General features: G+C 41.6%; 1 protein-coding gene across 5 annotated transcripts in view; it reads right to left on the reverse strand.

Moving 5' to 3' along the window:
- Nucleotides 1-14,489, reverse strand: part of ADAMTSL1 (ADAMTS like 1) — a 1,019,582-nt gene that overhangs the window by 173,741 nt on the left and 831,352 nt on the right. For all 5 annotated transcript variants that reach the window (XM_067041438.1, XM_067041439.1, XM_059072941.2 and 2 more), the window contains one exon: nucleotides 12,313-12,523. In XM_067041438.1, the coding sequence (XP_066897539.1) occupies nucleotides 12,313-12,523 (211 nt within the window). The remainder of the gene's footprint in view (nucleotides 1-12,312; nucleotides 12,524-14,489) is intronic.

The raw sequence follows: 14,489 nt of genomic DNA on the forward strand, positions 1-14,489 counted from the left end.
AGTGCTCTGCTTTCTTCAAGAATATTCCCTTTTCTTGAATCTGCTGCCTTGTGCTTGTTGAGAAGTTAGGCCTGGGTAAACAAAGGCTGAGCATTTGTGTTGTAGGAGCTTCTCGTGCTGCAGCAGTGGCCTCTCCAAACTCATGGGGGTCTGTGCTCAGTTGGCTGGAGTCAGAACCGCAAGGGGGATGTGTACCCAGAGTCAAGGTGAAGATGGTGATACAATGCTCCTGAGTAGACTCAGAACACTGCTGTGGCCCAGCTGTCACCCTCTTATTCAGTGGTCCCAATCCTGATGCACTTTATTTATTTCTAAAAATTTAATGAATTAATTTATTTATTTTTGGCTGCGTTGGGTGTCCGTTACTGCGTGCAGGCTTTCTCTAGTTGCAGAGAGCGGGGGCTACTCTTTGGTGCGGTAGGCGGGCTTCTCACTGCAGTGGCTTCTCGTTGCAGAGCACGGACTCTAGGCACATGGGCTTCAGTAGTTGTGGTTTGCGGGCTCCAGAGCACAGGCTCAGTAGTTGTGGCGCACTGGCTTAGTTGCTCCGCGGCAAGTGGGATCTTCCCGGACCAGGGCTCGAACCTGTGTCCTCAGCATTGGCAGGTGGATTCTTAACCACTGCGCCACCAGGGAAGCCCCTGCTGCACTTTAAAACCACCTGGGAGCTTTTAAAAAGTCCTGAGTCCTGGGCCCCATCTCAGATCCATTAAACTCTGGGATATATGTCCTAGACATTAATTTTTTTAATTAAAAAAAAGTTTTTTAAACCTTCCAGGTAATTCTATGCAACCAGGATTGAGAACCATCTCTCCAAATGAATGCCCCTCCATCATTTCCAATGGTAATAAAATAAATGTGGAGGGGAAAACCTGGGACCCAGAGCAGCCTCTGGTAGAGCCAGTGTTTGTGTGGAGTACCTTATAAGGTGTACGGGTGTCCATCCAATTTGAATAAATGCTCCCAATATAAACAGGTAGCTGAATAAGAACAGCGTTCAGATTTAAGCATCTTACTGAATGTGACAATAAGGTAAAATGCAGGTTAATTTTTTCTCTTTCAAATTAGGAGCGGATGAAAATAATTGGTTTTATTTCAAGGGTAACATTACAATGTGCTATAGAGTGTGACCACACACTTAAATTAACAGAGCTGAGTTGTCACTTTGCAGATAGGACCTGATTTAAGGGACTAACCCTCAGATGATTCCCCCCTAACACTATATGGAATTCTGTGCCAACTGTATGACAAAACAGCTGCAAGAAAAGTAAAAAAAAAAATCAGCTTGTTATTTTGAAGTTTGACCTACACAGAAAACTTGCAGGAAATTCTCAACACCCAAAGAAAAAGTCAAGACTCCTGAGAATGTCCTTCAGGGCCCTCACAGTCTGACCTGCATTGAGCTTCTCAGCCACGTTCCTTGCCGGCCTGCTGTGGGCTGGTGCTTTAGCTGCAGTGGACAATCTGCCCTTCCCTGGGTCCACAGGTGCCTCCTCTGCTTAGGCCTTTGATCACGTTGTTCACTCTGGGAGCAATGCCCTTCACCTCTCTGTCCGTCCAGAAACTTCCAAGACATCCTTGAAGGCCCAGCTCACCGGCCACTTCTTCAGGAAAGCCTCTTTTAATCCCTCTGCCTCATGGTGTATAAGTCACCTCCCACCCCACCTTGACCTGGAAGGGTACCGCACATCCCCTATTAGGGCTGGTTGCTTATGCGCTCGCTATTTTCCTCCGCCTCCCTGCATTCGCATAGGATTCTGTGACTTTTGAGGAAAGGGAACATATTCATCTTTCTATTCCCCAGTGCCTAGTATAGCATCTGGCAAAGAGTGTGCACTTCATAAATGTTTGTTGAACCGATGACTGGATGAACGAAAGAGCCAACAAGCCAGATGCTAAAAAGATGTAAAACAAACATCCAGTTGATGGGCTGAACATCCACCTTTTATCGGACTGTTTAATCATTAGCCAGAAGCCTCTTCTAAGTAAGTCAGCAGTGGGTTTCAGCCAGTTGCAGTGCGTGCTCTGCGGGGTGCTCTGATCCTCCCCAGGGATGGCAGACAACCCTCTGGCTGGGTTAACGTCGTCAGGGATTTGGCTTTTAAACGCTTGTCTCAACTTTGCTTAAAAAGTTTCCCTGGTGGCGCAGTGGTTGAGAATCTGCCTGCTGATGTAGGGGACACGGGTTCGTGCCCCGGTCCGGGAAGATCCCACGTGCTGCGGAGCGGCTGGGACCATGAGCCATGGCCGCTGAGCCTGCGTGTCCGGAGCCTGTGCTCCGCAACGGGAGAGGCCGCAAAAGTGAGAGGCCCGCGTACCGCCAAAAAAGTTTCCCTGGTGCATACACTGAGGAAAAAAGGTGGTTTTCAATTTTTTTTTTTTTAATTATAGAAGATGAAATCTCAAATTAGTAAAGGTTCCAAAGTCTGTGATGGCTTTGTGAACTGGTCAAGGTTAGGTGGTGAGGCTGATAGCTCTGATGTGAGAGGCAGAATGCAAAGGAGGAAAGATTTTTAAAGCAGCAGCAAGAGAAATTTAATAAAATGCAATGAAAAATGTTTGCTTTATGAATCATCATTGAAAATAATATTGTGGTATGAAGAATGTAGATCTTTGGTAATGGGTATTGTTTTAAAATATATTCCATAAACAGAATAAATAACCCCAAAGAGCATTTATATTGCTTATCCTTGTTGCCATGCATATTTCATGATATAAGGTCATGGGTTCATTAGTTTTATAAGAAAAGTAAAAATACAACATGAGGAACACGTAAAAGTTAGATTTCTATCCAAAAAACAATGGCCTGAGTGTCCTGTATTTTTAAGGATTTCCCCATGATCAGCACATTCATAAATTCTGCCTCTTGACATTTTTGGTTTCATGCTGACAGTTCAATTCACTGAGAGCTGAGTTCACTTCCTTGGTACCTTGAGTCACACATTGAGCCCAACACAAAGTGATGTCTACATTCTGTTTCTAACGTCAAGTTGCCAGTTTTAACATGATGTGCTCTGCTTAGCTTCTAACTCATTTCATTCCTTTCTTCATTCGTTCATGCATTCTTTTCATGGAACATTTCCTGAGTACTTGCTGAGTGCCAGGCACTGTACTAGGTGCTGGGGACTTAAGATGACTTAAGATGGTCACTACGCCTCAGTCCAGTCACTGCACTTTACCCTAAGGTGTGATCAGTTTTACAAAAGAGGGAATAGAGAGGAAAGTGCAACCAAGTTTTTACGGAAAAGATGGGCAAGGCGTTGCAGAAGAAGTGACACAGAAAGGGTTGGCCAGGGAGATAGGAGCGCTGGCAGAGTCGGACCACGTGTGCACAGACGGAGAAACACGGCATGTTCACACACCTCCGAGGAGTCCTGAGAAGGCGGAGCTTAGGGTTCATGGAGACGTGTAATTGGGAAAGGAGACTGAGAAGGTGGATGAGTGGCAGACAGTGAAGGGCCTTGGACATACTCTTAAGACCCTGCGGTGTCATTAAAGGTTTTAAAGCAGGAGGTAACACGATCCAATTTGCAGAAATGACTCAGGTGGCGAAGGAAAATGGGTTCCAAAGAGTACCACCTGTGAGATGTGAATAGATGTGCCAGGGAGAAAGGGTTTCGTTGTCAAATAAGTCTAAACGACAGTGCATGCCATACCCCTATTTGGGGGTTCTGAGCACACATTAATATTTTAAAGGCTTGACAGAACCTATCAGTGAAGAACCACTGATACCAGGTTGGGAAACATCAGATCAGAGTTAGGTGAGACAGTACAGGGAGCGCAAGTAAAAGGCTGTGTGTACTGGTTTGGTTAGTTGTGAGCGCTGGAACCAAGGCAGTGGCAGAAGCTTGAGAGAGGAAGAGAGCACTGGGGGGTTGGGAAGATATCGGAGGTGGAATCAACAGGACTTGGGTGTTGACTGAGTGTGAAGGACAAACGAGGCTGAGATGGCACCCGTTTCTCGCTGGAGAACAGGCTAGATGGTGGTGTTACCCACAGCACAAGGTCCACGAGGGAAGGCCAGGTCTGCGGGGGAAGATGGCAGGGAGGTGTGTTATCGAGCTTGACATTAGACCTTCAGAATTTGAGGTAACTTTGCAGTATATGAGGTTGAGAGGTTCAAAGGGCAATTAGAGAGTGTTTAGTATGTAACAGTGGGCAAAACTAAGTCAAAATGAAGGAAGGCTCAGAAAAACAACAAAAAAACCATGAGGACTGGAATCTCACTTACTAAACAAAATTATTAAATAAGAACAGAATTTCTATATGGGCCACTTTGTGAATTAAAATTATCTTGTTAATCTAATATCGATTAAGCTTTCTTAATCCTGGAAGTGCAAGGGGTGTGCAGTATATCTTCTGGGTTTAATATTCCTGTTACTTTGTGAAGCATGGGCTAGCATACCCACTAAAGTTCAGAGCAATTGTTAAAAAGAATTTTCTGCTAATAAATAAAAACAAAAACACTTCACCTGTGAAATGTGAACTCTGATCTCTGTTTGGCTGACATTTATTTATTTTTTAATTAATTAATTAATCAATTTTTGGCTGTGTTGGGTCTTGTTGCACGGGCTTTCTCTAGTTGCGGTGAGCGGGGGCTACTCTTCGTTGTGGTGCGCAGGCTTCTCATTGCGGTGGTTTCTGCTGTGGCAGAGCACGGGCTCTAGGCCTGCGGGCTTCAGTAGCTGTGGCACGTGGGCTCAGTAGTTATGGCTTGTGGGCTCTAGAGCGCAGGCTCAGTAGTTGTGGCACACGGGCTTAGTTGCTCTGCAGCATGTGGGATCCTCCCGGACCAGGGCTCGAACCTGTGTCCCCTGCATTGGCAGGCGTATTCTTAACCATTGCGCCACCAGGGAAGTCTGACATTTATTGTTGCTTCTAGAGGTAGGCTCAAGCATCCATTTCTTTATGAAATACACTACTAAAAACTAAGATAAATATCCCAATAGATTTGTTTCCTCCCTGGATACAACATTTTAAATAAAGATGGTCTCTAAGTCATGAGTATTTACATTTTAGTCACTGGTATATAACAAAACTGATGACTACATTGACTCTTTCTGCCAGAATTCAGCCCTCTAATCCAGATCAAAGTCATTCTTTTCTGTGTGGTGTGTTTAAATCTAAATGAAAAATTTAATTCTCAAGTATTTATAGTTATTAAAATTCTCTTTTTTTCCCCTAAATATTACTAGCAGGGACTCTTCTCTCATATATCTTTTTACATAGCTAAACTACAGGCATTCTGAATTGTAACCCTGATTTAAAAAAAAAAAGGTTTACAGGTAAGTGGCCACATAATCACAGTTTCAAGCAAGGGGGGAAAATTGGGGCTGTGGTGATTGTTTCAGTCTCTACACAGATGTGAGCAATATGTATGTACAGTGGGTGGACACAATCCTGCACATAAAACACAGGCCATACAGAGAAATAGAAATGATGCTTCAGAGTGGACTCTCTCATTCATTTCAGTTTAATCTTTCTCGCATCTTTCTCTTTTTCTCCCATTTCTGTTTTAAAGTGGTTTTTTTTTTTAAAGAATAAAAACAAATAAGATTGATGCCTACAGAGCTCATAAATAGTGGCAAGAGGAGTAGAAGGCAGACTTTTACTTTGTGCTAATGGAGACAAATAGGCTCATCAGCCCACAGTCTAGCAGATTGAAGCAGGCTGAGTCATGACCCCAGAGATATCTATGTCCATATCACTGGAAGCTGTGAACATTTGACCTGACATGGTAAAAGGGGCTCTGCAGAGGGGATTCAGTTAGACATCTTGAGATGTGGAGATTACCTGGATTATTGAGGTGGGGCTGATGTAGTCACAATGGTCCTTGTAAGACGATGGCAGGAGGACTGGAGTCAGACAGAGAGGGTATAAAGACAGAATCCGAGGTTGGAGGGAAGTGCTTTGAAGCTGGAGGAAGGGGCCATGAGCCAAGGAAGCCAGAAGCCTCTAGAGACTGGAAAAGGCAAACAGATCCTCCCCTAGAACTTCTAGAAGGAATGCAAACCTGCCAACACCTTGATTTTAGCCAAGCGAAACTGATTTCAGACTTCTGACCTCCCGAGCTATAAGACAATAAATTCATGTTCTTTTAAGCCACGGAGTGTGTGGTAATTTGTTATAGCAGGAAGAGGAAACATACACAGATTAACTACCCTGGATAATGCAACAAATACTGAGTTTTATGTAAACTGCTGATTTTTGAGCTGATATCAGATTTCCTCACAATTTAACACTTTAGAGCAAATTGTAAAGAGGTTTTGGGAAGGCTGCACTGCATAGTGGAAAAAAGAATGGATTTTGACTCAAACAGGTCCTTTTCCCATTTACTGGCTATGTGAGCTGGGACAAACACAGCCTCTCTGAGCCTTGTTTCCTCAAAGGATTGCCATAGGGATTAAAAGAGAAACTGAACAGCAGTAGAATGAACTCTACTAAATAAAGTCTGAATTCACGCTAACCTCACAGTGCTTTAGCTTCCTCATCTGTAAACTGAGGATCAGAGTAGTAACTATCACATCAAGGATAGTGAGGATTAAATGAGTTAAAAATAAAAGTAAATTTCCTATAGTTACAAAACAAAAGTGAGTCACAGATAAAGACAAACTTACGGTTCCCAGGGGATAAGGGGAGGGGGGAGGATAAATTGGGAGATTGGGACTGACATATACACACTACTATATATGAAATAGATAGCTAATAAGAACTGGTTGTACAGCACAGGGAACTCTACTCAATACTCTGTAATGGCCTATATGGAAAAAGGATGTAAAAATAAAAAAGAGTGGATATATGTATAACTGAGTCACTTTGCTATACACCTGAAACTAACACAACATTGTAAATCAACTATACTCCAATAAAATGTTTTTAAAGTGAGTTAATAAGTGTTATTGGAACCCTGCTATAGATATGAGCATATGTCCAACCTTAACTCCCTCCTTTGTGATCTTTTTAAAAATGATTTTAATCTACTTTTAGATTAGCATTAAAAATATCCTTTCTGGGCTTCCCTGGTGGCGTAGTGTTTAAGAATCTGCCTGCCAATGCAGGGGACACAGGTTCGAGCCCTGGTCCGGGAAGATTCCCACATGCCGTGGAGCAGCTAAGCCCGTGCGCCACAACTGCTGAGCCTGCGCTTTAGAGCCTGTGAGCCACAACTACTGAGCCCACGTGCTACAACTACTGAAGCCCGTGCGCCTAGAGCCCGTGCTCCGCAACAAGAGAAGCCACTGCAGTGAGAAGCCCGCGCACCGCAACAAAGAGTAGCCCCCACTCATAGCAACTAGAGAAAGCCCGCGTGCAGCAGCGAAGACCCAATGCAGCCAAAAGTAAATAAATAAAATAAATTTATTTTTAAAAAATCCTTTCTATTTCAAATACAGCAGTGTGTATAATAACCTAAATGGGAAAAGAACTTGAAAAAGAATAGATACATGTGTATATATAACTGAATCACTTTGCTGTACACCTGAAACTGACACAACATTGTTAATCAACTATACTCCAATATAAAATAAAAATTAAAAAAAAGTTCCTAGAACAACTGCACTGGATACATCGTAAGTGCTGCTCTTTTTAGAATAAGAAGAAGCTCCTGAAATGTATCAAGTGCTCCATAAATGAACAGGCACACTTGCCATGGACCTTTTCAGCACCATTCTCTACGCTTTTCTCACTGAGACTGGGTTACTGCTGTTACTGACCTGATGGTCTAACTCAGGAGTCATGGGAAAGCAGCAGGTAAGGTGGTATGTGACTGTTAAATGAGCAGCACTGACCGTGAATGCCACGTGGCTGCAGAGCAGGAGGGTAGCAGAGGAGTCCTGGTGGGAGAGGTGGGGCTCCTGCTGGCTTTGGCAGGCAGAGGGGAGGGGAACTGCGGGTGGGCAGGGAGAAGCGTGGGGAGAATGAATGCACAAGCAGGGATGGGAGAGCCACAGTTAAGAGACGGGCCGGGGCAGACGTGCAGAGGAATGAAGGCCTGACTAAGCCATTGGGCTTTACTATGTGGCAATGGAGAGTCCCTGAAAAAAGTCCTAGCAGAAGACTCTCATTATCAAGGTGTCTCAGACTGACTTATGCATCTGTAACAGTGGTTCTCAGTCATGGTGCTGTAACACACCAGTTGTGAAAATGATCTCTTGTGAGGTGTATAAAAAGTAATACAACAGATGGATCTAGAGATTATCTTATTCAATGGAGAACTTCAGACAGAGAAAGACAAATATGTGGTATCACTTATATGTGGCATCTAACAAAGTGGTGCAAATGAACTTATTTACACAACAGAAATAGACTAACAGACATAGAAAACAAACTTACGGTTACTGAAGGGGATGGCAAGGTGGCCGGGGAAGATAAATTAGAAGTTTGAGATTAGCAGATACACACTACTATATATAAAATAGATAAACAACAAGGACCTACTGTATAGTAGGTTGAGAATATAGAGAACTATATATAGAGAGAACTATATTCAATGTCTTGTAGTAACCTATAATGGAAAAGAATCTGAAAAAATATATATAAAACTGAATTGCTTTGCTGTACACCAGAAAGTAATGTAACATTGAAAATTAACCATACTTCAATAAAAAATGAAAAAAAGTAATAAACAGCCAACACCAAAGATGATGACGAGGAGAAGGAGGAGGAGGAGTATGTGTGTATATTTAATAAATTAGACAGGATTCAGGAGACTAATGCACTAAATATGTAAGTGTTTCAGAAGCCAACCAAAACAACTCAACAAGCTATTATAGCTAAAATGATAAAGATAAATATTAAGTGAGTCCTTCGCACAAGATGAAAACCAAGGGATGCAGTAGTGAGTAAGAGGTAGAACTGAAATAAAGATGGCCCCCTAAAATCCAAAGGTAGAATTAGAAATTAGATCTGTGTTTCATTTCTGCATAATTGTTTCTAAACTAAAACGTTAACATAAATCTTTGGACTCCATACTTGTCTCCTCGGACCTATAAAATGTATAAATCTTGGCTACTTGTTACTTGTCAGGCAAATGCTCTACAAAGGACAAAGGAGGTTGGTTGCATTCTTAGCTGGTAAATGACAATTAACATAATTTATGTTTTTTTCCCCCAGAAAGCAAAGCATAGGTAATACGCATGAGGTCAGTGGTAGCCCAATATTCAAAAAGCAAGGAGGGGGAGTTTCTCTCCTCAGGCAGGCCAATGTCCATCAGGTTATTATCTGTCTTCCTTTAAATGAAGCATTTGATCCACACTCTTCTTTTCTTTCATATGAAAAAAGACCATAAACTGACTATTGAAGGATTAGAGACCTCAGCACTATCTCCTGGTACATCCAGGCAGCTAAATGGAAAAGACCATGTAAGTGCACTGCAGGTCCCCTCTCCCAGCAAGGACTGCCAAGGGACCAGAGGGCTGACCAGGCAAATGGATGGTCAACAGCTGATGTCTTAACTAAGTGGCATCCTAGGACAACAGCCAATTAGCCTGGAGATGCTTAAATTACCCCTGACTTATTCCATAAGCATAAACAATGACTTCCTCTCTCCTAATAAGTGGTCAGTAATAGCTGATTTTGCCTAAAAAACTTAACTAAAGAAGTAGGGGGCTTCCCTGGTGGCGCAGTGGTTGAGAATCCGCCTGCCGATGCAGGAGACACGGGTTCGTGCCCTGGTCCGGGAAGATCCCACATGCCACGGAGCAACCAAGCCCGTGAGCCATGGCCACTAGGCCTGCGCGTCCGGAGCCTATGCTCCACAACGGGAGAGGCCACAACAGTGAGAGGCCCGCATACCGCAAAAAAAAAAAAAAAAAAAAAAAAAAGAAGTAGGATTCTAGGAAATAATATAAGAAGAATAGTCTATTGTTTCCTCTAGGTTCAGAGAGATTCCTAAAAGTGACCAAGGATTCCTATGCACCAAATGTTTAACAGGGATTTTTCTCTGGAAGATAGAATCCCTGGTGGCTTTCACTTTCTATGTTCTTTATTTCTTATTATGTTTGAATATTTTTCACAATTATTATGCATTGGGTATGAAAAAGATCTTTATGCATTGGGTATGAAAAAGATCTTTTTAAAGATCCTAATAAAGTATAGCCAGTGGTTCACTGGCTAAACTTCAAAGAGTTTTTACTGTTACTTTCCTGATCTGAAAAATGGACTTAAATCCAACTCATCTCAAAGTCTTCTCCCTAACGGAAGGAAATAGAAAAAGTTTTCAAAATAAATTCATGTCTTAACAGGCCCAAGGGTGATGGAAAGTGGAAGAGTAATTGACTCTTTAGAAATCAACTGTTTCAAACAGGGCCACCGGGCATGGGGTGGCAGTGTTGGCAACAGACTGGAAAAGGTCATGTATATGGATGTGCTGTAAAAACTGAAAGAACAGCATAGGTCACTGCCATCATTCAGCAGCATGTGTGGCTATTGAAAGAGGTTGGTGTTTCACTGACTTTCACGGTCAATATTATTACCTACTACTACGAAACAAACCTATCAGTAGAATATAAAGTAAAAAATGTCAGGGCTTGTGGGCAGTACTATTGACCTATTCATTCATTTTGTTATTCAATAAACATTTTACCCAGAACTTATTAGGTACTTAATGGCAACACAAACTAATAATACAGGGACTTAGTTTCAACAGTAGAGGTTGATTGGGCTGACCTCATCCTTTCTTAGTGTTATCATGGGTTAGTGGTACAGCATGAACCTGAAGTATAGTTAAAGGTAAAAGTATAAATGCACCAGAAATCAGGAGACCTGGGTTCTGGACCAGGCTCTATGACCTTGGGCAAAACCATATCTAGGACACAGTTATATCATCTGTAACTAAAATGAAGACAATAAAATCTACTTTTCACTGGACTATTGTGAGGATCAACTTCAATTTGGTGTGTCACAATATATATTTCTTAACAGAACGTGGTACATAGATGTTCAAAATATATAACATTCTCTTGACTTGCACAAACCATCACACAGTAGCATGGACTTTACAAACCTAGCCATATAGTACATTTAAGCTCAAAAAGGATGTATATATAGTCAATGTCTGTTTCTAGATGCTTTATACATTAGTGTGTTGCTCACTCATTACTGTTTGATTCTTTGAGCACTTTGTTAAATCACAGCCCCAAGAAGGGGAAGGAAGAAGGAAGGGGCTCTGCCCACTGGCTGTGAAGAAGCAGAAGCAGAGAGGACGCATGGAAATGGCAGCTCTTTGTCTCGGCACCAAGGCTGTCTTCTTCTCTCCTTCTCAGTTGGATGACCACATGATTTATCATTCTAACTGGGACACTTCTGAGAGTGAAAAACTGCTTCAGTAAAAGGAGGATGTAAGTCCCCCTCACCTTTCAGGCTTACTTTTTGTGACCTTTGTTGTCACTTTAAAACTATGTCTGATATTCTAATAGGGAGGCAATTGTACAATAAGATTTTATCCAAGTAATCAATCTAAAATCCTGTATTTTTTAAAGGCATGCAAAAAGGTTACTTAACTAAAGTCTGATAAATATATATTAATTTTAGAGAGGATTTGAGTATAAAATAAATGTATTTTTATTATTATAACATACGCTTGAGAATGGGGTCAGCAAACTGTTCTGTAAAGGGACAGAGTAAATGTTTTAGGTTTTGTGGGCCATATGGTCTATGTCACAACCAAGCGGTTCTGCCCTTATAATGCAGGAACGTCACAAAAAACACATAACAGAGCGGGTGTGGCTGTCTTCCAATAAAAGTTTATTTACAATAATTGGTTGTGAACTGGATTTGGCTTTGGGCAACAGTTTGCCAACCCCTGCTTTAAACAATAGTTCCCCACGGATCAGGAAAATTTTAAAAGTCTGTAATTAACTTGACTTCTAACGTTCTATTTTGCTAAGGAATTATGTTTAAAAAAAAAAAAGCCATTGCCTGGTATCTTTATCTCTTTGAATTTGAAATAGCAAAAGCTACAAAAAGCACACATTCAGAAAATGTAGCTTTATGGAAATTTACCCACCACACAGTCCTTATTAAAAAATTTTTTCCTTAGCTCAGTGAAAACTTTGTCATGAATATGTTCAGGTTAAGAGATGGTCATTTGAGTTGCCTTTGGAGATCACTGGGGGTGGTACAGTAGAAAGAACTTGGTAATTGTAATGGAAAGATCTGGATTTGAATAAGGTTGGGGAAGTACTAACTAATCAAGGAGAGATGAGCAGATCTTGAACAGTCCTTTAATGGGACAACACTCTCACAGAGCACTTTCCCTGTACCGAATCACCGCTGCAAACACAAACTCCAATACTGGGTAACCCCAGAACTCACCGGCTGCCACTGCGCAGGGTACCAGGCTGGGGGACAGTTGAAGCGGTTACAAGCTTGCACCGTGTTGGGCTTGGGCTGGTGACACAGCTCATCAGCCAGGATTACTGTTTCATTCATCTCTCTGGAAAGTAGGTGGGAGCAGGAGACATCTCTGGTCTGCAGGCCAACCCCACAGGTGAGACTACATGGACTCCACTTGCCAATTTCCCACCTGGGAAGAAATCAGAGCCAGAGAGGAAGAGGACATCCTGAGCACTTGCGTAGAGAACAGTTCCCATGATGTCAAATGTTGCCTAATGGAGTAAAAACACCTACCTGGGTATTTGGGAAGTTCTAGCACAAGATTGGCTAGGAATTCTATCCCAAACCTAGAACCCATCCTTTCCCTTCATGCTCTAGAATTCATTCAGCATAAACAAAGAGGGTGATAAAATGGAACCTCCAATTTTTACCCACAAAATCACCAAGAATGGTCACAACCATGTCTCTTTTGATGAAACATATAAGCTTCATCAAAATAAGACTGTATGTTAGATAAGATATAAGTTGAGCGCATAGAGGCTTTGGTTACCACATACTGAATAGCGGGTCTAGAAGAAAGCTTTCTGCTCATCTCTCTAGCCCCCATTCTTAGCAAGACTGAAAAATCTGTGCTTGTTTTTCTTTGGCTTCAAAATGAAAGGTTGCCGGTTCCAACTTCCTTCAAGCTTCCATCATAGCATAGAAACGTCTTGGTCTTATGTATGAATATCATCACTGCCTGGGACTGGGGAACGTAACAAAAGTGAGAGTTGCTAAATAGATTACTCTTCTTGAGGAGGAATAAGTGGAGAGAACAGCTCATTACCTGGAAGAGGAAGTCAAACACACAGATGAGTTAAGTGCATGAATTGGCCATTCCAAATGGCCAAGTCTTGACAAGTACATTTAGAGTGACCCAAGGGCCTGTAAAAACAGTCTCACTGCATTTCCCTGTTGATGCAGCCTCCAAAGTGGGAATAATAAAGAAACACCTCAGTTGCTTGGGTTTGGAGTGAGAAGTATTCTTTATGATCAGTTTTAGAAAGTTCTGTTTACAGCGTAAGACACAAAGATTCTACAAACAGGAGTTAGCCAAGAAAAGCATGGCAAGTAGATCCTTCAGTAGCTAGGCCTGCCTAGCTTTTGTAGCCAGCCCTGAAAATTGGTTTAAAAGTCTCTGGCTTTAATGTTTTTCATCAGGTTGTAAAACTGAGTGTAGCTATCTCAATCTTTTCAACTACTCTGATAGGTAATTACCTTTCCAACCCCTATTTCCACAACCTCCTTTCCTACCCTATATTTAAGCCATATCTGTAATGAAGTACTGTGTTATTCTCGATTCACGCCCCCTGGTTTTCTAGCTCTGTCTTTACTGAAGCTGTTACTCCTAATTTGGAATATTTTTGGTCTTTCCCTTGCCCCTCTACATTTCTTCCATTTTTATATATCCAAATAACCCATATTTAAAGGAATGTATCCACATCTGCTCCAGACAACGAACATTTTCTCAGTTGTATTACAGTTATTCAGTTTGTCAAGGACTCTACTAGAATATGCACCTCTTGAAGGCAAGGTCCGTGTCTGAGTCGGTTTTGTATCTCTCACAGGGTACTTCATAGCTAATGGATATGGTTAATGTCTATGGTTAATACTTTTTTTTTTTTAGATAGTTAATGTATACGTTTACTACTAGATAGTTAATGTATATGGTTAATATATTTTTAAAATAAATGAGCAAATGGAAGGGACCTACCATCATCATGAGCACCTTACACACATTATCTCATTTAATTACTTCCAGAACACTGAGTTGGGCTCTACTGATTTTCCCTATTTGAAAGTTGAAGGAATCTGAGAATCCAAGAGGCTGCTTGCCCAAATACCCATAATTAGTAAATAGTGAATCCAGGATTCAAACTTGGGTGTGTCTGGCTCCAAAGCCTTTGTACCTTCTATTATACATCATCATCTTATCTCCAGAAAATACCTTGAGAACTGTCCTACAAACATTCATAAAATTTTAAATGAATAAAAGAGGAGAGGCTGGGTTGAATATATTTCTTTTAGATCCTTGTATGAATGTCTATAAACTTATTTTTAGATCCCTAGCTTGGGTAAATTCCAAGCTTCAAAATGTTGTGGGCTACTGGTTTTAA

This window comes from Kogia breviceps, chromosome 8, assembly GCF_026419965.1.
Source record: "Kogia breviceps isolate mKogBre1 chromosome 8, mKogBre1 haplotype 1, whole genome shotgun sequence".
Taxonomy (NCBI): domain Eukaryota; kingdom Metazoa; phylum Chordata; class Mammalia; order Artiodactyla; family Physeteridae; genus Kogia; species Kogia breviceps.